This window comes from Papio anubis, chromosome 13, assembly GCF_008728515.1.
Source record: "Papio anubis isolate 15944 chromosome 13, Panubis1.0, whole genome shotgun sequence".
Taxonomy (NCBI): domain Eukaryota; kingdom Metazoa; phylum Chordata; class Mammalia; order Primates; family Cercopithecidae; genus Papio; species Papio anubis.
In genome coordinates this window covers 13914160-13938232 of record NC_044988.1, presented here as the reverse complement: position 1 = coordinate 13938232, position 24073 = coordinate 13914160, and the positions used below count along the sequence as shown (strand labels likewise).

The window sequence follows — 24073 nt, the reverse complement described above, 5'->3', positions numbered from 1 at the left end:
GACATATCACAACTGTGAGGCTCCTGTTATGTGAATATCTACCCCAACCCAGCCATCTTTGTGGATGATTTGCCTCCCAGGGAAGTGCCTGTGCACATTAAGGTGCTCGTCACTGAGCTCTGTTTAACCCCTGTGGAAATGGGCAGCTTCATACAGGAGCACTGCCACTTCTGTTTGAGACTTACAGTACATGCTGTCCAGAATCTGGGGGTGATCTGGACTTGAGTGACTATAGAAACTCATGCAGGAAGCTGTGCCTCACTAGGGACTTGGGGTTTCCAGAGTACCATGTGCCTCAGTACAACAGTTTTGCAGTAGACGGGACCTAAAACCAGACCAATATTCAGCCTCTGGGTTGCCCCATAGTAACAGCTGGGAAGCACCAAGACAACCAGGACCAGCAGGTGGCACTCTTTGGAAAGCAAAAAACGTGGAATTCAGCTCTTAGGGGCACCTCTGAAGTTCTGCTGTCCTGGAAGCAGGCACAGGGTTTCACTGACACTGGTGTGCTGGGTATCTTTCATTGGTCCCTCCAGATACAATCTCCACTGTTCTCTTCCCTGCTGTGAGCCCAGGAAATTGGCATGCATGGGCACCAATGGACTCCCTACCTCTCCACCTTCCAATTGGGTTTGACGGGTGGGGTTTGGCCACTAGCAGATCACAGTGCAAGAGGAGGGGAGGAGAGGTTATTTATTCTCCTGATTATTTTTCTGCTGGGTCAACAAGGAATGTCTATCTCTCTTCCTAAGGCTACAGTCCTGTCAGATACTTCTTTCTATATGGTCTACTCTCTCTGTCTCTTTCTTTCCATTCTCTTCCCTTCTCATATAAAGGCTCCCTCTCATCGGCCCCTTTCTATTTAAGAGTGAAAACACTTCTCAGTTACTCAGATCCGGACTCTGCCCCTAGTTGCTTTTTCTGACCCTACCCACATCTCTACAAATAGTCCCTTTGTTAAATTCTGTTCACCTGCCCCAATTTGAGCATGCTGTTTCCTGCCACCACCCTGAGCAGCACAGCAAGTTTAAGATCCTTGGACATGTCTTGGGAAAGAAATCCAAGGAGAAGAACCAGATTTTCTGCTAATAATTCTGATTTGAACAATGAAAGAAATATGAGATTTTTTTTTTTTCATACTGAGCTAGAGAAGCAGGACACAAGTTAGAGTATTTGCATACACATCTATTACTCTTATCAAGCTTGAGAATGCCGAGAGGGTAATCTTTTAAATGCACATTAACATTATATTAACCAGCACATGGTAGATGTTCAAGAAATGAGTATTGACCATAACTGAGTTGTAAGACCTGTCTCTCCAAGCCTCAATTTCTTCATCTGTACAGCCCCCATCCAGATTGAAATCTCATCTACTCAAGCTAAGTATATGAAAAACAAAGGCAGTGCAGGAGTAATTGAACTATTCATTAGATAAATGCTTTTATGTCACTTTTATTGTTTTCTAGGACACAGAGTAATACCTACGACCTTGGTTAACAAAAGACCAAAGGAGGTGATGCCAAATGCAGTTAGAAGTGCTTTTAATCAAATAGTTCAAACGACAGATAATTAACACATTGTTTTAAAGCAAATGGACACTTTAAAATGGAGCTCCGTCCTCTTAAAGTCCCAACAAGAGCTGGATTTAATAGCAGAGCCACACAGCCATGACATACCCTGCTATGGTCAACCCTCAACCTTAAGTTTGACACCAAAAGATGGCCGCCATTTATTATTGTGACAAAAGGCCAGACTACAAAACGCTGTGTACGGCCTGATCCCAGTTTTACAAAATATTCATAACCATCTACCTACGCGGGGGCGCGGGGAAAGGGGTGTCGTTTTAGGAAGTGCTGCTTATTGCTGCCTGGTGTGGGAAAGTATGAGTCTTATTTTCCGTTTATTCTTTCTATAAAACATTTTTATAAATGAATGAATGAATGCTTTCCATGGGTGGATGACGATCCGGCCTGCCAGGGTGAGGCTCTTCTGGAACCAAGAGGGGCCAGGACAGTAGGAAGACAGGTGGCGGGGCTTTGGGCGACTATGGGCAGCCCAGGGAGACGCCAGTGCCAGGCCCGGCGCGCGCTTCACTTCCGGGAAGAGGAAAGAGGGAGGGGAGGGGAGAGGAAAAGAAGGGGCAGGAGAGAGAGATGTGGAGGTTGGGAAAGGGAGGCGGAAAGCATGGAAAAGGGGCGCGGGGAAACCGGGGGAGCGCAGAGGGGCACAGCCCTCACTCGCCCTGCCTGGGCGGGAGCGGCTCCGCCCCTCGGGCACCGGGAAGGACGGGGACGGCAGGGCCCGGAAGGTGACTGGAAGGAGCCAGGCTCGGGTCATGGCGGCGCCCGGCGCGTTGCTGGTGATGGGCGTGAGCGGCTCGGGGAAGTAGGTCCGGGAGAGGGCGGGGGGCGCCCGGGAGAGACGTTGCGGGCGCGGCGGAGGCCGGACGTGTCGCCGTCCCTGCCGGTGAAATGGGGTCGTGGGGACCCCCCACCCTTCCCTTTGCAGATGAAGAAACCGAGGCCCGCGGCTGCGCGCACTCTCCCCGCCCTCCAGCCTGCTAGCAGAGCGCCCATCCTGGGACCGCATCCGAGCCCAGGGTTCCCGCTCTAAGACAGGGAGGCTGCAGCGACCGCATGCTCAGGGAGGAAGCCGCTCCTGAAGAGGCGGCTGCGGGGCCGCGCAGTGGAGGCCTAGCAAGCGGCGCGGGGCTCGGTTTCCGGGCGCCTCGTCGGGGCTAGGCGGGAGGGTGCACGGCCTCTAGCAAGAGGACGCAAACCACGGCCCAGGCTCTCACGGACCTTTGGCCATCTGAACACACAGCGGCCTCCTCCTGTGAGGCCCTGGACTTCTCCGATTAGATTTTGTGAAGTGAATCGTTTTCCCCTTCCTTTCATCAGCTTAACCCGGAAGGAGACAGCGTTAATATGGAGAGTAGCTCCTGAAGGTCTGGAAAGAAAGGAGAGAATTGTGGAAACCACACAGGTAGCCCAGTGTGCTAACTTGGAGATTGAGGAGTTAACATTTGGCTTCCTGTTTAAACCAAAATCTAACCGTGCCCTTTTATCATAAAAGACAGCTGCTGCAGCATTCGACCACAGGCAGCAAAGGATAGAACTTGATCACCTAAAACATTATAACCTTCAAGGGCCTATAGGACCCTTCTAGAATTTTCTGAATCAGGAACGGCCCATGTTGTGGCCCGTGTAGTCAGGTGTAAAGACTTACTCCAGGTAGATGGGTTTTGCTTTCCAAAATTGCTGTAGGGTTCTTAGCCACAAAGAAAAGAAATCTTGAACTGAAATTGAAATAAAACATGGAGCCCCAAATCCCTAGCTGCCATATGATTTGAATCAGTTGGAGAATGTAAAATCATTGCCATCGTGTGATGTAACAGGAGTGAAGAGCCCTAGGTCTTGGTTCTGTTGCTGTCTGGCTATGTGAGCTTGGGTAATTCATGTACCCTTCTGAGTCTTGGATCAGTTGAGGGGGGTCTAATCCCTATGATGTATAGCTTGTGATATTCATGTACTCAGTAATTATTGAGCTCAATCCTTACTCTATGTCATTGTCATATAGTGAACAGGACAGATAAAATCCCTGCCCTCAAAGGATTTACATTCTGGCATAGGAGACAGAGTAAATGAATATATGTAGTGTGTGAATTGGTGAGATGCTCTGGAGTAAGCGGAATAAAGGGTGCCAGGCAGAGTGGTCAGGGAAGGCTCCTCTGGGGGAGTGGCATTTGAGCAAAGACCTGCAAGACTTGAGGAGTCCGCCATGTGGATAGCTGAGCAAAGGGCAGGAGAGGCAGAGGGAATGGCAGATGCAAAGGTTCTGAGGCTTGGCTTCTTTTTTTTTTTGAGATGGAGCTTCACTCCTGTTGCCCAGGCTGGAGTGCAGTAGTGGAATCTCAGCTCACTCACTGCCACCTCCGCCTCCCGAGTTCAAGCGATTCCCCTGCCTCAGCGTCCAGAGTAGCTGGGATTATAGGTGCCCGCCACCACGCCCAGCTAATTTTTTGTGTTTTTAGTAGAGATGGGGTTTCATCATGTTGGCGAGGCTGGTCTCAAACTCCTGACCTCAGGTGATCCACGCGTCTCGGCCTCCCAAAGTGCAGGGATTACAGGCGTGAGCCACCATGCCCGGCTAAGGCTTGGCTTCTTTAAAGAGCAGGAAGGAAGCCATTGTGGCTGAGTGAGGGGAAGCATGATGAGAGATGAAGTCAGAAACAATGCAGGTGAAGAGATGTGGTCATATGCTGGCAATATTTTGAAGGCGGAGTCAGAAAGATGTGTTTGTGGACTGGATGTGGGGTGTAAGAAGATGAGAGAGAAGTCAAGGATGATTCAAGATTTTAGGCCAGCCGGGCGCGGTGGCTCAAGCCTGTGATTCCAGCACTTAGGGAGGCCGAGACAGGTGGATCACGAGGTCAGGAGATCGAGACCATCCTGGCTAACACGGTGAAACCCCATCTCTACTCAAAAAATACAAAAAACTAGCCGGGCGAGGTGGCAGGTGCCTGTAGTCCCAGCTACTGGGGAAGCTGAGGCAGGAGAATGGCGTGAACCCGGGAGGCAGAGCTTGCAGTGAGCTGAGATCGGCCACTGCACTCCAGCCTGGGCGACAGAGCGAGACTCCGTCTCAAAAAAAAAAAAAAAAAAAAAGATTTTAGGCCTGGGTAATTGGAAGGAGGGAGTTGCCTCAAACTGCGATGGGGAATCAGTAGATAGAGCAGATTTGGAAGACAACCTCAGAATCTCAGTGTGGGATATAGTGAGTTTCACCAGCCAGTCAGTCATCAAGTGGATGGTGGTTGGATGTCCAAGTCTGAAGTTCAGAGGAGAGGGACTTTAGATCTGACGGTGGGAATCATTGTTGTGTGGGTGTACTTAAAGACCTAAGGTGTTGAGATCACCAAAGGGGTGTGTATAGATAAAAAGCTGGCCAAGAACTGAACCCTGGGGCCTTCTGGTGGCTCAGCGTCAGGGAGATGTGTTCAATGTTATTGACTAGCTGAGTAATAAAAAGACTGAGACTTGATTATATTCATCATTGGATGTAGCAACATCAAGTTCTTTAGTGACTTTGTGAACCCCTATTGAAGCCCTACAGGATTTAAAAATTATACTCCATAACATTTAGAAAAATATTTGTCATGCGTAATGGCTGAAGAAAACAATAGTCTCAAAACAGAAAGACTCCATTTATAACACTGTTAAAACACAGTGACCTCAAGTACTCAGTTTGTTACTGTCTTCCCCCACCTGAATGTAGAGGATCATTTTCTTTTTTGTTTACTGATACATGTGTCTAGAACAGTTCCTGGCATTTTGTAGGTACTCACTAAATACTTGATGACTTCATGAATGAATAAATGGATGGAAGATGGCAGGCATTTGAATAGGTGGCAGTGTTGTTAGTTTTCTTTATATTTTCACAGTCTTAGTGAAGCCACCCTTAACATCTCCTCCCAGGTTTCCTTCTCTTTGCTGATGAAACAAGCTCAGACCTTTTGAATGTCTTTCTCATTGATTCTGCATCCCTTCCTTCTCCCCCATTGGCCTGTGTTGTCTTTTTAAGTCCCTTGCTCCTGATTTAGACCAACTCACTGGGAGACCTATAGACCCCAAATCTTGATTTGTAATCCTGGGTCTGACCAGTATTTTGGGGCCCAGCACGGTGCCTTATTTCTGCCAGGGTCTTTGGTGCATATTCAAGAGTCCAGACAGTGGTTTTTCGTTTCCCATCTTCTTCCTGACAGTCTTCACCCACATCTCTTTAGATCTACTTTCAGATTATGAATACTGGATGGCATATTCATTCACAGCTAATCTAACTTGGTCTTTTTGTTGTTGGTGGTGGCGGTGGTGTTTTGTTTTTTGAGACAGACTCTCACTCTGTCGCCCAGGCTGGAGTACAATGGTGTGAGCTCAGCTCACTGCAACCTCTGCCTCCTGAGTTCAAGCGATTCTCATGCCTCAGCCTCCGGAGTAACTGGGGTTACAGGTGTGTGCCACCACGCCCAGCTCAGTTTTGTATTCTTAGTGGAAACGGGGTTTTGCTATGTTGGCCGGGCTGGTCCCAAACTCCTGGCCTCAAGTGATCCGCCTACCTCAGCCTCCCAAAGTCCACCTGCCTCAGCCTCCCAAAGTGCTGGGATTATAGGCGTTAGCCACCGCGCCCAACCTAACTTGGTCTTAAGTGTGATTTCTGCGATGCATACTTCTGGCTTCACCAGCCGTGGAGATTGGCCGGGATGGTCTGTTCATCCATAGGGTGCATGTCTCGCTGAGCAGCCTTCAATAGAATGAACATAACGGGAAAGGTTTCATTGCTCTCGCAATCCTTTGGTTACATCAAGGAGCAGATCTCAGTTTGGTACAAGTGTGTCTAACACCTCTCTGATGGCTTTTTGCTGAAAGAAAGAGGACCTTTGTTAGGCAACAGTGTCCAGCTAGAATTTAATCACATTGTTCTGTTTTCATTACATACAGCTTTTCAGGTGCCTTCTGTTCAAGGCAAGTGATGATAGCTTCTTGTGTAAGGGAATGAAAGAAAGTTTCCTTCTTTAACACACTTATTTAATTTTTAAAAGCGAAGCAATTAAATAAAAACATCAAAATGTTGAGGTGATATGCAAAATTTAAGAGGGCATGATAAAACAGCATGGAGATAGGTAAAAAATTACGAAGATGGTGCTTAAATAATCGGCATTTGGGCAACACTAAACACTGAAAGCAAGAAAGCACTTATATGGGTCATTGTCTGCTGGCCTCCACCCCTACCCTGTGGTACTAGACTGTTTAGGATGGCTAAGGCCATGTCTCAGTGAGCTTACCATTACATCCTGGGTAGGTGCTCAATAAACAAATGAAATTTAGGTGGATGGATACATTGTGTGGCTCAGATCCCTTGTTTTACAGGTGAGAAAACTGAGGTTTAAAGGAACAGGTGACTGGGCTGGGATCACTCAGTCATTTAGTGGCAGAAGGCAACTGTGGCCCCATCTCCAGTCCCGAGTCCCGAGCCCCTTTCACTAGCACATGCCGCCTGGTAGAGTATGGACAGATCGTTACCAAATGCTCTGCACAGAGAACGTTTAACTCCCAGTCTTAACAAGTGCTGGTGATCCGTGAGATACTGACCCATGTCCTTTATTTTAGGAGTGTGTCTCTTTTAAACTCCAAAAATGTTTTTATGCTTTTATGAGTGCCCTGAACTTTACATGGGTGCTGCTAGAGATTAAATCCTCCATCAGACCCCTCCACTCAATATTCTCAACAGAATTTGATGACTTTATGAATTCAACATTCCCCCCCACACACACACAAAATTATGCAACAGGGACCAAAAACTGATTACTGAAGAAAAATCTTGGGTTTAATGAGATCTTATATATCGCCTTTTGAGAAAAAAATAGTGTTAACTAATTATTTCTTCATTGACATTCGCGGGGATCAGCTAAGGCCAATCTCCAGACTCCAGGGTCACGGGCATCACTGCTTTAGGATTACACCGTGATTGGTGTTTAAATTCCTGCTAGGGCAGCCGTCCCTTTCCCAGACATCCTTGCACAAAAGGAAGCTCCACACATTGGGCAGGGCAGTAATGGGAACATCTGTGTCCTCTCCACAGATCCACCGTGGGCGCCCTGCTGGCATCTGAGGTTAGTAACCTGTCCTAATGCCTTCCAAGTGCGTGTCCCATTGTGTTCTGGTCTCCTTGCATCTCTTTTTTCTGCTTTGTACGGACACTTCCACATGGCTTTGAACCCCATTGGAGCAATTTCATTTTTCTCCTTGGTGATTACAAATAGCGATGAATAGGCAGGGTGCGGTGGCTCAGGCCTGTAATCCCAGCACTTTGGGAGGCCGAGGTGGGCGGATCACGAGGTCAAGAGATCAAGGCCATCCTGGCCAACACAGTGAAACCCCGTCTCTACTGAAAATACAAAAATTAGCCGGGCATGGTGGCGTGTGCCTGTAGTCCCAGCTGCTCGGGAGGCTGAAGCAGGAGAATCACTTGAACCCGGGAGGCGGAGGTTGCAGTGAGCCGAGATTGAGCCACTGTACTCCAGGCTGGCGACAGAGTGAGACTCTGTCTCACACACACACAAAAAGGTAATGAATTAAAGGAGACTGTGGCGGCCCCAGTGGTGGGGGCTGTGAAACGGCATGACAAGGTGCTCCCCTCCTGGGGGTTGTCCTTGGGGTTGATGGGAACCAGCAGGTGGTATTGTTTCTACACCTGCCTGTTAGTAACCCCACAATGACTGTCACATTGGCCCATCTGCCTGCCACATACACCCTTTCACTTTGTTCTTAAAGCTGGGATGGAAATTCTATGATGCTGATGACTATCACCCGGAGGAAAATCGAAAGAAGATGGGAAAAGGGATACCGCTCGATGACCAGGTAACAGTTGCTGTCTGTGTCCATCACACGTGTTCCACCTGGGTGACAGGATGAGATCTCTACAGCACTTGGTGCAGTAGAGTTCCTGAGTCCTAAGGTCACTGTACAGGGGCTTCAGAGAGCCAGGTGCCCAGTAGATCCTCTACGTATGTTAGCTCCAGTCCTGAACAACTGTCTGAACTCGGGCCCAGGAACACTGCCACCCTCTGCCCCAGCCTGAACAGGTTCTGCCAGAACACCTTGTTGTGGGATTTTAACCTGCAGAATGTAATTCCTGAGAGGGCAGAGGCTCCCTGTGCCTCATACATGGGGAAGTCCTCATCTCTTCCCAGGTGCTGTCAGCCTGCTACCATCACCGTACTCTGGCATTCACCCCAAAGCCAGAGTGATCATTGAAAACTCAAATCTGGTCATGCCTATGACCCGGTAGAGGCTTCCCACTAACCTCAGGATCAAGACCAAACACCTACACTGCTAAGCATGCGTGGCGTGGCCTCCATATGGCTCCAGCCTCTTTCGAAACCATGCAGCCCCCCGCCATCTCCACGGGAGCACCCTGGCCTCTTCCAGTCCCTCCCACTGAAACACTTCTCCCATGGGGCCTTTGTATCCCTGTTCCCTTCTTCCCTGAGCTAGCCCTTCTCATCCTTTGTTCTCAGCACCCATGCCACTTCCACAGGGAGGTGAAACCTCCATGAGGGACTCTCATGGTGCCATTTCACTGTTGCACTTGTCCCTGTGGCAGCTCAACAACTGACGGTCTGAGAATTTGATTAATGTTTGTCTCTGCAACTAGACTTTACCCCTAAAAGGGCAGGGACTGTGGCTGTTCCTGTTAACCATTGTACCCCCCGGGCCTGACGCATAGTAAACATCACAAAATAGTTGTGGCATGTTTTCGAGTGAATGAGTGGATGAACAGCACTCTCCTGTGTGCAGGCTGTAAGGCCATCCCCTAGAGTGTCTCACACCAGAGTTACAAACTGTCCTCGCTGGCATAACTGGCCGTAACTCAGGAGAGATGAGGGCAGGTCAAAGGCTGGGGCCACGCACTAAGTGTGTCCAAAGAGCAAGAACGAATGGAACTGGCCACAGACCAACACTGTTGTTTTCACTTTCAGTGGGGCTGGGCTCACCCCCAGGTGTCCTTTCCCTAGCTCACTATCTTTTCTTTTTTGTGCCGTGAGCCATTAAACCATTATTAGGTCTATTCTAGAGCACCCCAAGAGTGCACTTCTCTTTGTTATTGGGGGTGCAGCTTGAGTTTGTAGAGGTTCGGGCCTGGAATCATCACAGGTTTGCAACATTTGATTTTAGAAGATAGGGCAACAGAACTATAAAAGAGAGAGTAATAATAATGAGAGTAATAATAGTATAACAGAGTAGTAATAAAAGAGAGTAGTAATCATGTTGATACTAAACTAGAGATAATAAACATAGGCAACCTAGTTCCACCACCCAGGCTTGTATGACCTTGACAAAGGGCTTAGTCTCTCTGTGCCCCGTTTTTCTCCTGTGAGGTAGGAATGTTAACAGGATCTATTTGATTGGCTTCTTGGGAGCATTAAATGAGATAATACAAAAAATATGCACAGAAAAGTGCCTATAGCATTCAACAAATATCACGTTTTAAAATTATTATTACTAACCATACACACACAACATAAATCATATATATACGCCAATAACAAACCATTTCTAAGGGAGTGTATAATTTTGTGACTGTGCCAGTGTTATTTTAGGTTTCTGTTTGGTGACTGCAAATAAAAGGTAAGTTAAATAACAAAGCAACCAAAATTGATAGATTTTAAAATGGAATTTCTGTAATCTTCCTCTTCTTCACAAGTGATGCTTGTTAAGTGGACTGTATGGATTGGGGGGTAGAATTCAGAAGAGAAATTTATGTACAGGAGAAAAGATTACTGGAAGAAACACAAGTTACTTACTAAATTTTTTCAGGAAAAAAAACTACAAGCTAGCCAGACCTTAGAGATAAGCAAAATAGAGAGAGGAGGAGGTAGAACGACAGATGGTTTACATTCTTAAGAGGTAGAATGACAGATGATTTTCATTCTTGATAAGAATCCAATGAGTCTAAGACTGAAGATATGGGTCACAGCTGTGCTGGCACCAACACAGCTCCTGGTTGCCGTGGTAACCGGTCTCCACCCTCCCCACACTGCCCCCATGCTACAGAGCTGAGGAAAGCCCCCTGTGGATGGATCAAAGCATGTCCATGTTCAAGGCAGAGGCCCTGGTTCTCCCTTGAGAAAGAATCTAGGGAGGATGTAGGGAGAGTTTTGTGTTCAGAGGGCTCAAAGCTGCAGTCTGAGTGGAACATGTTAAGGGCTCCCTCAGGCTATTTAAATGTAAATTAATTAGGCCAGGCTCAGTGGCTCAAGCCTATAATTCCAGCACTCTGGGAGGCAGAGGCTGAAGGCCAGGAGCTTGAGACCAGCCTGGGCAACATAGCAAGTCCCTGTCTCTACAAAAATAAAAATAAAAATAAAATAGCCAGTGGTGCATGCCTGTAGTCCCAGCTACTGGGGAGACTGAGGTGGGAGGATGGCGTCAGCTCGGGAGTTCAAGGGTACAGTGAGCTGTAATTGCACCACTGCACTCCAGCCTGGAGGAACAGAGTGAGACCCTGTCTGAAAAAAATACATGCAAATTAATTAAAATAGATGAAATGTAAAATCTAGTCCCTGGGTTATACCAGCCACATTTCAAAAGCTCAGTAGCCGTGAGTGGCTAGTGGCTACCTTATTGGGCAGCACAGCTATAGAACATCATTGCAGAAAGCTGTGTTGGACAGTGCCAGTCTAGAAACAGTCTACCCAAGCTGTGATAAATTATTAGCATTATCATGATATTAATAATAAAGAATTTCAAAGCTGCTAGTCAGTGAGTCTCCCCTAGGCGCCCGGCCCTCAGTGTCCAATCTGAGCCTGCAGTGACAACTGAGTAGACTTCAACTTCAAAGTCTATTTTAAAAAGAGGGTTTTTCTGGAAAAGAAAAAAAAATCCTGAAAAAAAATCTCCTGATTATAATTGTAATATTTGCCCTGTATAGAAAATTTGGAAAGTACTAAAAAATTTTTCATAAACTATATCACCCTTGGTCTCATCTTCCAAAAATATCTATGAATTGAATTTTGGAATTATTATTCTTTCTTTTTGGAGGGTGGTCAGTATATAACATTCTATATACTTTTGCGTCAGGTAAAACACTCCCATCTCCCCGCCATTCCTACTTCCCACCTTCCTTCCGTCTCTCTCCACACATATGCTACCATTATCTGTTCTCTACCCATCATTCCCTGCCAAAAGACACTTAATTTCTCGAGATGTTTCCATAGGCCAAGAAAGCTTTCTCTAGCCTCATGACATTCTGATTTAACCCTTCTTGGAGCATTCATTATGCTCACCTCCGAGCACTGGGCTGGGAGTCGGGAGTGCACTGCCTTCCCCATCCTTGCATGTAGGGACTATCTAGAGCAGGGGTGTCCAGTTGTTTGGCTTCCCTGGGCCACATTGGAAGAAGAATTGTCTTGGGCCACACATAAAATACACTAACGATAGCTGATGAGCAAAAAAAACAAAAAAAAAAAAACAAAAAAAATCACAAAAAAAATCTCATGTTTTAAGAAAGTTTGCGAATTTATGTTGGGCCACATTCAAAGCCGCAGTACAGCTTGCAGGCTGTGGGTTGTACAAGCTTGATCTGGAGTGTGAAAACCTTGAACATCAGAGCCATAGGCAGAGATGCTAATTTGGATTGTCTCATCTCTTTCCCCTAAGACTTGTGTGTGTGTGTTTGATTTTCATAATTTATTATATTGTCCACAGTAACTGTTTGGAAGGCGCAGAGCTTAGTGAATTTGTTCTAATATCACCTTGTTCCAATTTCTTCACTGTAGAGAGATCTCAATTGCCCCCTTTCTTCATTATGAACATAAAATTTGGATCTCATGTGTCTAGGTCCTTCCTAGCACCCTTACAATAAGGTCCACACTCCTTAGCAGGCCAGTCAAGGTCTTGAAATTCTCTTTATCCTTCAAGATTTACTCTTTCCAAGGCCTACTGTTTCCAAGGCCTGATCAAGATTGGCCTGTCCTCTGAGCGCAGTGGCTCATGCCTGTAATCCCAGCACTTTGGGAGGCCGAGGCAGGCTGATCACGAGGTCAGGAGTTCAAGACCATCCTGGCTAACACGGTGAAACCCCATCTCTACTAAAATACAAACAAAATTAGCTGGGCACGTGGCGGGCACCTGTAGTCCCAGCTACTCGGGAGGCTGAGGCGGAGAATGGCATGAACTCAGGAGGTGGAGCTTGCAGTGAGACCACCCACCCAAGACTCCAGCCTGGGCGACAGAGTGAGACTCCGTCTCAAAAAAAAAAAAGGCCTGTCCTCCTGCTGTGTTATCACAGCCCTTCTTAGTATATCTCCTACAGCCCTCATCACTGCCCTGCAAGTAACTTAATAGATTATTTACTCATTTGCCTCTTCCCTTTGAGGATAGGAACCACACCATTCATATTTATCCCCAGTGCTCACTCAGTATGGTGCTTTGCATGTATTAACATTTAGTGTTTGTGGAATTAAGGCCCAGTGCCTATGAAATTCGTGAATTTAAACTCAAAAATTCAGAGTTGGAAATAAGTACTGTTTATTTCAACTGTTAAATCAATCAAAAAATAGTTTATTCCTTTTCTTATTTAAATCCCAAAGCAGCTCAATGAATTATATACGATCCCAACTTTACAAATGAACAAAGAGAGGCATAGAGAAATTAAGTAACTTGAGCAAAGCCACACAGCAAGGGGAGTCTTTCTGACTTCAAAGATCATACTTTTCCTACTGTGTTAAAGGCCCTGATCATCCAACCATTAAACAAATGATTCACAAGCAGTGAATCAAGGTTGGTTAAATGGAAAGAAAAGGGTCAGAGAGAGGGTGAGAGTGACAGCAGGAGAGGGGCAGTTCCCCGCAAGCGCATCCATGATAGGGGTTAGGCCTTAAGGATGTTTGAGGCACTGACTGAAAGGGTCATGACGGCACTGGCATGGTGCCCTGGCTTGAAGCAGGTCAGGCACTAGAACTTGAATTTCCACACTGGCGCTGCTTTGGAAAAACCTTTCTCCTTGTGGCTTCATGGGAGCCTCCAAGGAAAGTTCATAATCATTGAATTATGATTCACTATTTGGAAATTTCAGGAATCACGTTCAAAGTGCTACTGTTTTATTTCCAACCCTCCCTATTGTTTTTATGACTGATGCACACAGTACATGGTCATTAGTCTGGTCTGCCATAAATTCCGATAGGGCGGATGTCTAAAAGCACCTATTTTTGTTTAAATAGTTTTATATTTATTATGGCTTTCATAGTTGAGATTCTGAAAAATTTTATTATGACTAGATGAAGCAATGTGCTTTATTATTGACTAAATCATCCATTAAGGCACTATTAAAACAATGAAAAAACATGTATTCAAAGTAAAGCTCTATTTATTTGTATGCAAGATAGAAAACTTATTACCCAAATATGTTTTCTGTAATTTTTAATTTTTTTCATTCTTATGAAATATTTCAGGCACATAGAAAGTATAATGAATAAGATAGTCAACACTCAGCTTAATGAAAAGTGTATTTGCTTCCTAAGCCATAAAATAATACAGAGATTGATCTCCATTTCCACAGCACCAGCAAACAGAAATATTTGTGCAGATGGAATGGCAGAATGTATAATCTGAGCAAAAGAGCAAAATGCAAGTTTGTGCCTATGCTAATAAGAAAGAAATTCTCATATTTAAACAAATTGTCCTCTCTCTTTGGTTCACCCCAAACTCATTATGAACATTTACTCATGCCAAAAAAAAAAATATTTTTGTTCTGTGTATTTCATCTCTGAGTTGGTCCTAATTCATAGTTCGAATTGCCCCTTAACTCTAAGTAGATATGTGATCATGTAAATTAGCATTCAGTCCCAAGAACTTTCCAATCACTTCCTCTTCTAAAGCATTCTTCTTGCTGAATGGAGATCCCCAGCTCACAGCACTAGTCTTAAGTAAAGTCTTAAAGTCCCAGCCAGAGACTTCTACAGTGACAAGGGGAACACCTTGGAAAAGGCTGGTTGACTACCCAACTGGGACTTCAGGGCTGGCTCTCTGTCTTGCAGGCCCAGCCCCCTTGATATTGTCAACACATTGAATATGGATTCATCTCTCATGTGAGACCCCTACTAATCAGGTTTACAAGTTCCTGCATAAATCAAAATGCCAGTTGATTAATGTACCAAAAGAAATACTACCGTTACGTGGCCTGTAACAATCACATTAGTACCCACATTTTCAGAAGCCAACATACAATCAGAGGTTTCTTAGTGAACATGGGAGAGTTAAGACCAAAGAATCTGGTGGTGCGAGACCACGCGTTAGTAGGAAAAGGCTTGCTAATGAGAATATGATGTTCACAGGCCAGTGGCCAAGGCTCCATGTCCGCTGGACAGTGCTTCACATTTCAATCTACAGTGCCCTGCTCTGGCCTTCCTGCCTGCCCAGCCTGTCTGGGACAGACATGCTTCCTCTAGGTATGTGAAAATATTAAGTTGAATCACAGTGATGCCTTGCTAGCCTGGGAGTCACTCTAACTCCTTCACGTGACCTTACACATCTCTGCCCCTTCCTTTTAACTGTTGATCTTTAAATTTAACACTTAGAGAACAATCGTATTTCCTTCTTTTCCAAGTCCTTAGGAAAGCACCTCACTGTGGCCCTCATTTTCTCTAAGAAGATAAATCCTTTGACTCATAGCTTTATAGAACTTGACATAATTTCTACGATTTGAAGGCAGATGCCTCCATTTTCATGTAAAACATACTCCGGGGTTAGAAATCAGTCCCCTAAATGCTTATTCTACCTTTTTGTCAAGTATATGGCCACTGTTTCCCTTCCTGTGGGCCAATATGTGCCACGTTTTTATAAGATTGAATCCCAGAGTGGGAAGTAGAACCTCCTGCTAATGTGGGAGGCTTCAAGACCCAGTGCCTTCTTTCATTACAACGGTCTGTCAGAGGAGCTGTTTTAGAAAATATATACAAGAAGGTTGTTTTTAAAAAAAAAAAAAAAAAAAAAGCTGATGTAAGCAGTATTGTCTTTTTCATCTTCATTAGCCCATAAATGTGGTAGAAAAGCTTGGCTAATTACAAGGGGAATAAGAGAAAGAAAGGAATTTAGAAAGATGAGTTCAAATGGTACCTTAGGAATTAGTCAAACTTAGAGTGATCATGTCTAGGGTATTGGACCAAAAGCACCCAGAACAGTGGCTGGGTCTCCCTACACACACAATAAGCACTTATAAATGGATAAAGGAAAGTGGAAATCCAAATTTGTGCTTGAAGGGGCAGCTTCTCCCCAGGGGCAATTTTCCATAAAAAAATACTGCAGAGCTGAGTCAGTCCAGCTAATTATCCCTGTAGCCTATAATCCTTGACAGCCTTCTTCCCCATTCCCCACCATAAGCTCAGAAAACACTGAATTGCAATGGTGGTTTCAAGTTGCATAAATGTAGACTGTCCAACTTTTTTTCTCTTCACAGAGTGTCCAGAACATCTAGTTTTTTAGTAGGATGTCCTAGAAAACCTTGCCAATAATAAGCATTAAATATCTACACTCTTCTCCAAGAGCACATAAAGTCTCCTCATATATTCTAACGTTAATAACTTTAGTTTTTGCTTTATTAACCACAAAACAAAGACATTTTCTGACATACACAAAGACAGAAGGGCAGACCGTCAACTTCTCAGTCTAATGGAGGAATTTCAAAAACCTTTCTTGAAAATTTATACATCAAGCAGACAAAAGAAATCATGAGAAGGATATAGAAGATTTGAATAAACACATCAAATCTGACATAGGCATTAATGAAAAGTAAATAACACATATTATTTTCAAGTATATGTGGGACGTTTATAAAAATTGACCATGTGGTCTGCAAATATGGAGCTGGTAAGCCTCATCATCTTGTTACTGCGTTTACAAAAAACCACACTTGTTCCACTAAATACACCCCCCAGACAACTGCTAACATAAACAGATGTTTCGTTTGTTAAGTACATTTCAGCTCTTAAGTACATACATGACAGTAACTGTTGTGATTTGAGTATTGATTTATGTTAATTATGTAGTTATTGACATTTAGATTATAATTTGTGTAAATTGTGACTGTCATCATTTGATCTGTACATTTTGTGATTTTTGTAGCTATTACATTTGAACTCCTAAGTGATCTCTGGTTAAATAGTGTGTGCATGGAAGTAAAGTCTTAGAGTTCCATGTTTAGTAAACTTACAGGACCCTCAATCCTACATTAGCACGCAATGCTTTAAAAATAATCTTTTATTTGATATGAAGAAAAAGAAATATTATTTCTAATTCTCCTCTTCCTTCTATGAAGGGTGGATCCAGATAACTAGAGGGTTTTTGACTTGCTAAGCACAAAGTGATAGCCTTGGTAGAATGACCTTGCACTTACTGAAGGTTAAATTACTCTGAATAAGAAATGTCCTGAGCCCAGGGGAGATACCCAGGAGCTAAAGGTGGTTACCGAGCTGGAGAGCTTAAAAGGCTCCTCATGGAAAAGATCAAAAGAAAATAAAAATTGCCAAAGTCCAAGGCAAAACGAGAACATCTCATGTGCCAAAATCAAAGTGTGGCAAGGCTGAACTAAACCAGAATAACCCACTCCCCTGCATTTTTGGACTATGTAAAAGCCAGGAGGGCAGGAGGCTGAGGTTTTGATGACCCTGTAGAGATGGGAGATAAGATTGTAAGCCTGTATGAAGCATGGAACTGGACCTGAGTATCTTACATAAAGTCTTGTTGTTAACATTGATGTCAAGTAGTAGAATATAAAGTCCTTATATAAGGGTTGTCTTTGAATGAGGATTAAAAATATTGCCACCCACTGAATTCAAAAGGAGCAAAAAATCTAGCTGCCTCCCTGGGCCACAGGTGGGGAAAAACAATGATCCTTGAGAAACCTGAGCCCCTGCTACACCCAAATTCACATTATATGACAAAGAGGCACCAAGCTTATAAACTGACATAAAACTGTTCTAGAATTGATGAAACTGCCTGTGAAAGTGTTTCCAAAACTTAGGACTTCACAAAGGAAAAAAAAATATATTTTGCTGAAGATGAAACTACAATCAAAAACTATAAACTGCATGGGAAAATGGACCACTATGAGAGAGAATCAGCAAAAACAGTAATAGTAAGATGTTGCACTCCAAGAACAAGACATAATAGAATCAAATGGAAGACAAGAACAGGAAAATTTGAAAAAGAATGAAATAAAAATATTAGAAATAAAAAATAATCAACAGATGGATTAAACAATAAACTAGATACAGCTGAAGAGAGAACTAGTGAATTAGAAGAAAAGCAGATTGGAGCATATTACCCAGGATGAAGAAGAGAGCTAAACAGAAAATACTCAAGAAAAATGAATAGATGTGTATGATAAAATGTCAAACTTCCCGTATAGCTAAAAGGAACCCAAGTAAATAGAATAGGAGAAAGGCAATATTCAAATAGGTAATAACACCTTTCCAGGGTATGAGTACTCACACTGAATATGCAAAATAAGTCCTGAGCAGGACAAGAGTAATACTGCACAGCCCCTCAAAGACAAAGAGGCTTTTTCCTACCTAAAGCTACCAGAGATAAGATATATTTTCTAAAGGATTGCCTAATACACTAAAAGAGACTTCTCAACAAAGGCCCAAATAAAATGAAATAATTATTCAAACTATTGAAAACGTGCAACCAAGAATTCTTCATCAACTAACAAAATCTGATTCACAAGTAAGCACAAAATAAAGACATTTTCTAACACACACAAAGACAGAAGGGTGGACTGTCAACTTCTCAGTCTAATGGAGGAATTTTAAATACCTTGAAAAATTGATACATGATGTAGACAAAAGAAATTATCAGTAAGAATATAGAAGATTTGAATAAATGCATCAAGCCTGACATAGGCATTAATGAAAAATAATATTCTTTTCAAGTTCATGTGGGACATTTACAAAAATTGACATGTACTAGACCACAAAGAATATTGCCACAAATTTCAAAGAATCAGTATCATACCACTCACATTTTTTACTTATAATGAACTGTAAAATCAATAGTAAAAATGCACACACATCACCAAAATGGTTGGGAACTCTAAAAATAAGCAAAAATTTTTTAAAATTAACATTCATATAAATAATTTATAAGTTAAAAATCATAATGGAAATTATAGAATATTAAGTAATATACAACAAAAGTACTATCAATTAAAATTTGTGGGATGCAATTACAACATTACTTAGAGGGAAACTAGCCTCTAAGTGCATTTTTGGGAAATGACAAGAATGAAAAGTAATGAGCTAGTTGTTCAGTTCAAGTAGAAAAAAATAAATGCAAGAAATAATAGAAATGAATGCTAATGAAAACAAACTGGGCACATGTTCTCAGGATCTCCTGAGGGCTATGTCATGGAAAAAAATAAACTATGAGCAAAAGCTAGTTGTTTGACAAAATAAAAATAGATCTCTAGTGAGGCCGATCAAGAAGAAAGAAGCACAATTGAGATGAATAACAAAAAGAGAGATGTGGAAAACCTGATGCCAGTAAATTTGAAGACTTAGACAAAATTGGATAATTTCAATGAAAAATATCAATACTGTGGGGAAAATGGGGTTGGATGGCAGTGATCTAGTGGCAGACACTGCTTAGGGACACCTGCTTTTTCCCCAGTGAAAATGTGACCATTCTGGTGCTGCATTTGGCCTAAGAAGCAGAAGGTCCAGAGAGCTGTATAATTTACAGTAAGGGCATGGATTGTTTATGTTACTCCTTTGAAGTAATGATAAAGGTGATAAAAAGTGACTACGTTGTACAGAGAGTGTAACCTACAGATATGAACTGTGTTCAAGGTTCTGGAGGCCTGGAAGCTGGGCTGAAATGAGCTGAATCTGCTCCTGCTGTGTGGCCGCCTGGCTTCCACCAGGTTCCTTATTCTTTAGCCAAGTAAGAGGATGCAGTAAGAGATGGGAAGGGCAGGCAGGGAGGGTGGCTCAGGTGTCTAAGTGTGGTCTCTTCTTGCCATCATAAATGTTGCAGCTAGCAAAAGTGAATCAAGAATAGAAAACCTGAATACAATACAGTGCTCATTAAAGAAACTGAATCTATAATCAAAGATCTCCCCTCAAAAAAGGCCCGAGGCCTAGGGGGTTTTTCAGATGAGTTTTATCAAACATGATATATTATATACAAGCTGTTTGAAAGAACAGGACAAAAGAGAAAACTATCCTACTCATTTTATAAAGTTAGTAAAGCCTTGATACTGACATTTAATATGGTCCATATTTTTAAAATATAGGCCCATCTCAAGTATATAAAATCAAAAATTCTAAATAAAATGGTAGTAATCAAATGCCTAAAAGCAAGGACTTTAAAAAGCACATCATGTTTCTGGAATCAGCTTCAAAATCATCTAGGATGGGATTATTTGGGATGTGGGATGTGGTTGGGGGCATACGTACAACAAGACTAATCGTGGGTTGAAAATAGCTGAAGCCAGCTGGGCACAGTGGCTCATGCCTGTAATCCCAAAACTTTGGGAGGCCGAGGCAGGTGGATCACCTGAGGTCAGGAGTTCGAGACCAGCCTGACCAACATGGAGAAACCCCGTCTCTACTAAAACTACAAAATTAATTAGCCAGGCATGGTGGCGCATGCCTGTAATCCCAGCTACTCAGGAGTCTGAGGCAGGAGAATTGCTTGAACTCAGGAGGCAGAGGTTGCAGTGAGCCGAGATCACGCCACTGCACTCCAGCCTGGGCAACAAGAGCGAAACTCCGTCTCAAAAGAAACTTGCTGAAGCTGGGTATTGGTAATATAGAGGTTTGCTTTGTACTGTTTTGTCTGCTTTTCAGTGTGTTTAAAATTTTCAACAATAGAAAGGTTTTTCCATTTTGTTTTCCAATGCATTATGGCCAGTAATCAGGATTTGCACCAGGAAGGAGAGAATTTACTTGTCTCAGGAAGCTTTCTTTGTGAAACACTGTAGCATGTGCTACGTAAATTTCCTCTGTCTTCTCTTTGGCAAAAATATAAATTTCTTGGAATACTTTTATCTGAAGGGAATTTTGTCCTTTGGAGGGTTTGAAGAACAGGACCAGGGGACAGCTGACATAAGGGTTTGTGTGTGTATCTCTCTGCATTTGAGATCAGAGGTACCTGAAGAATACATGCAGTACAATAAAAGATTTGTAAACATATCAGAACCAGGGAGGACATATTTAAGATGGGGAGATACACACTGGTACTTTAGGGCAATTTTTATTATTATGAAAAGAGCCACTGACACCAGTCAAAAGAAAATGTTTCCGCCCAGGGGCTGGCCCCTCAGCCTTGTGCACGGCCTGCTTCTCACACCACTGAGCTTTCGCTGGACCTTAACGTTTGTGAACACGATATAACTATGTTTCTCTACAAACAAACAATACCTGGAGAAGTCACGTTGTGTCTGGGTTTTTGGTTTTGTTTTGTTTTTTTCAGGACCGGATTCCATGGCTCTGTAACTTGCATGACATTTTACTAAGGTAAGAGACCACTGGGCCTTGGCATAAGCCACAGCCAGCAAGTAAAGCAAACCCTCAGAAAAGACAGGAAAAGAAAAATGCACTCCTGAAATCACAGCTGACTGATGGTAAAGGATTCTAAAAACTGACTACACTTCTATCAAGTAACCACAACGATTTCAGCCAGTTACAGACAGCACGGAGCTTCATCCGGCTCTGGAGACACACCTTCTAGACAGCTCCACAGCTACTAGCTAGCAGCCTTGATCAGCCATTTGGTTTCCATAAGTCTGTTTCTTCATTAGTAAAATGGGAATTAATATAGTTCCTACCCACAGATTATTGTAAGAAGTAAGTGAGTTGGTGAGTGGGCAGTAGAACAGTACCTAATACATAGTAAGTGCTCAAAAAATGTCCACTGGTGCCACTCCTGTTATTGCCTATCTGAGTCTTCAATTTTTCCTCCCTTTACTTCAAGCTTTGACTACCAGGAAGGCCTGAGGTCATTTGTGAGTGAACAGTAATTAGCCACCAGGATTAGAGTCCATATTGCCCAGCTCTGCAGCATGGCCCTGAGCAAACAGGGTCCCCCCCACACTACCCATCTGTGGGTCTGACCCCAGTGGTATCCTGGTCGGGACATGGAGAAGGATAAGGAAAAGGCAGGGAGTGGGTTACGGATCTTCCTTTCTAAGGTGAAGTCATATTTTATTCATCTAAAACCGTCTGGGCCATACGAAGTTAGAATATACTTAAATGAACAAAAATTCAGTTTGCTTTTTTCACACCCGTTGACATGGCTGGCAGCCCTGTCTTTGCATGGGCTGAGTTTTGATTTAGGGGTTTACGGTTCAGGGTTACAAGGTTTGAAAACTTTTGCCTACCTGGGTCTCTAACATAATGCACTCATGAGAGTCTATTTTTACAGTACTGTCATTTTATAGTCATAAAAAGGAGTATGGCTTCATTTTTATGTTTGCTAACCATGTATTGGCTGCAAAAAAAAAAAAAAAAAAAAAACGCAAGGGAGGCCCCTTCCTTCAGAACTTTCATTCTGAAGATAACTTTATACTGAATCCCTAAGCCAGCCCCAAGTCAGAATTTATGCACCACCTCTTAACTCCAGAGTCCTGTCCTGACCCCAGGATGACTGCCTCCCACACTCAGCAGCCGCGTGGTCTCTGGCTACACTGGTTTCCCCTTACTGGTGCTGTGTCACACTGCCTCTGTTTCTGGCTCAAGTTTTTCCCTTAGTGCGTCCCTAGAAACCTCTCATATTCTACTCGCCTTGCCCACAGAGAGGCTGATGCTCCCTTCTCTCCCGCTTTCTCCAGCTCTGCACCTAGCAATTCCCCCAGACACTGTGGAGTAGGAATAGGGAGAAGCCAGATCCCTGAACATCCTGCAGAGGACCTGAGCTTAGTTAGCTGTTTGCATAGCACAGGGGCGCGCTGGCAGCCCTGTCTCCACACGCTGAGACGGAGCAACGTCTGGCATCCATCAAAGCAGAACCAACACTTCCTGAGCACATCTGTATATCAGAGATCTCGAACAATGTTTTCCTTATGAAAGCTCTAAGTATGCTAGGTAGCCCCATTTAACAGATGATGAACTGACAATCAGAGAGGTAAATCCCTTCGCCCAGGATTGTTCACTACTAGCAGAAGATCTTTAACTCAGTTAGTACTGCCTGATGCTTAACCACCACTTTCTAATGCCTTCCACTGGCAGGAAGTAGGACTAGAGTCCTGCACCTAGAATTGACAGAGGTTATTTTTAAATGTCTTCATTCATATTTTTAAATTAACCTCCCTCCTTTTTTTTTTTTTTTTCTTTTTTTAAACAGAGATGTAGCCTCGGGACAGCATGTGGTTCTAGCCTGTTCAGCCCTGAAGAAAATGTACAGAGACATATTAACACAAGGAAAAGATGGTGCAGCTCTGAAGTGCGAGGAGTCGGAAAAGGAAGCAAAGCGGGCTGAGATGCAGCTCCTGGTGGTCCATCTGAGTGGGTCGTTTGAGGTCATCTCTGGACGCTTACTCAAAAGAAAGGGACATTTTATGCCCCCTGAATTACTGCAGTCCCAGTTCGAGACTCTAGAGCCCCCAGCAGCTCCAGAAAACTTTATCCAAATAAGTGTGGACAAAAATGTTTCAGAGATAATTGCTAAAATTATGGAAACTCTAAAAATGAAGTGAGAATCATTTTGTATCAGTGGTCCACACAAAATTAAGCATAAATATTTGTGCCATCCCAAACCTCGTTCCAGCCACCTTGCCCATACTAGATTCTAAATTTTTCTAAAGGCAAACAAACCCCAATGTATCAAGACAGACTTGTTTGGGTGTAATTTTAGGGATTATGCTGGTTCATCGGGAAGCAGAAGGGGAGTTTTAAAAGTCAAGCTTAAATTGAAGTTTAAATTCATCACATGATCAGAGGAAATTCTGTAATCGATGCTGGAAATTGTTACATTGTTTAGAACATTCTTGCTCATGCCCGTATGTGCACAAATAAATGAAACTTGGCTGTCCTTGACATTCCCTGGAAATTGGTGTTGGAAGTATAAACATGTACATCATCCACCCACCACCCAGCACACCACACACCTCCTAATCCTCTCTCCTGGACCTGTGGTCAGAGTGGTGGCTTTTTTTGTTGGTTTTTTTTTGGAGATGGAGTCTCACTCTGTTGCCCAGGCTGGAGTGCAGTGGTGTGATCTCCGCTTACTTCTTAAGCTAAGGTCTCAAAAGGTAGTCATTGGAGAACAAGCAAACTTTGTTCAGTTCCTTAAATGGCGTAATACAAACATACTCACCAGCAGCAATACCAAGTTTCTTGCCTTTTGCCTGAAATTATGTCAACTCGAACTGTCTCTGCTGATCACCAGCTCTGCGCTGAGCGGTTGTGTGTTATGTATCTGTGTGTAATTTAAATGTAGAAACTTACATCACTGCTACTTAAAAAGTAGAGTTTGGGCCAGGCGCGGTGGCTCACACCTGTAATCCCAGCACTTTG

At 43.5% G+C, this 24073-nt stretch overlaps 1 protein-coding gene across 4 annotated transcripts; it reads left to right on the top strand.

Annotated features, from left to right (window-relative positions):
• Positions 1-2262: 2262 nt before the first annotated feature.
• On the top strand, positions 2263-23606 carry IDNK (IDNK gluconokinase). 4 transcript variants are annotated; one of them, XM_021927591.2, is made up of 5 exons: positions 2263-2308; positions 7639-7669; positions 8331-8417; positions 21033-21076; positions 22902-23606. In XM_021927591.2, exons 3-5 carry the CDS (start codon positions 8388-8390, stop codon positions 23251-23253), a joined length of 426 nt encoding a protein of 141 aa, XP_021783283.2. In that variant the 5' UTR covers positions 2263-2308; positions 7639-7669; positions 8331-8387; the 3' UTR covers positions 23254-23606. The 4 variants fall into 4 exon arrangements, with proteins under 4 accessions (XP_021783283.2, XP_021783282.2, XP_031509952.1 ...); XM_021927590.2 differs by having other exon boundaries at positions 2266-2385; XM_031654092.1 differs by lacking the exon at positions 2263-2308 and adding an exon at positions 2396-2985.
• Positions 23607-24073: the final 467 nt, after the last annotated feature.

Coding starts and splice junctions, on each gene's coding strand:
- IDNK (XM_021927590.2), top strand. CDS start 2,336: ATGGCGGCGCCCGGCGCGTTGCTGGTGATGGGCGTGAGCGGCTCGGGG. Junction 7,670..8,330: donor GCGCCCTGCTGGCATCTGAG/GTTAGTAACCTG, acceptor TTGTTCTTAAAG/CTGGGATGGAAATTCTATGA. Junction 8,418..21,032: donor GGATACCGCTCGATGACCAG/GTAACAGTTGCT, acceptor TGTTTTTTTCAG/GACCGGATTCCATGGCTCTG.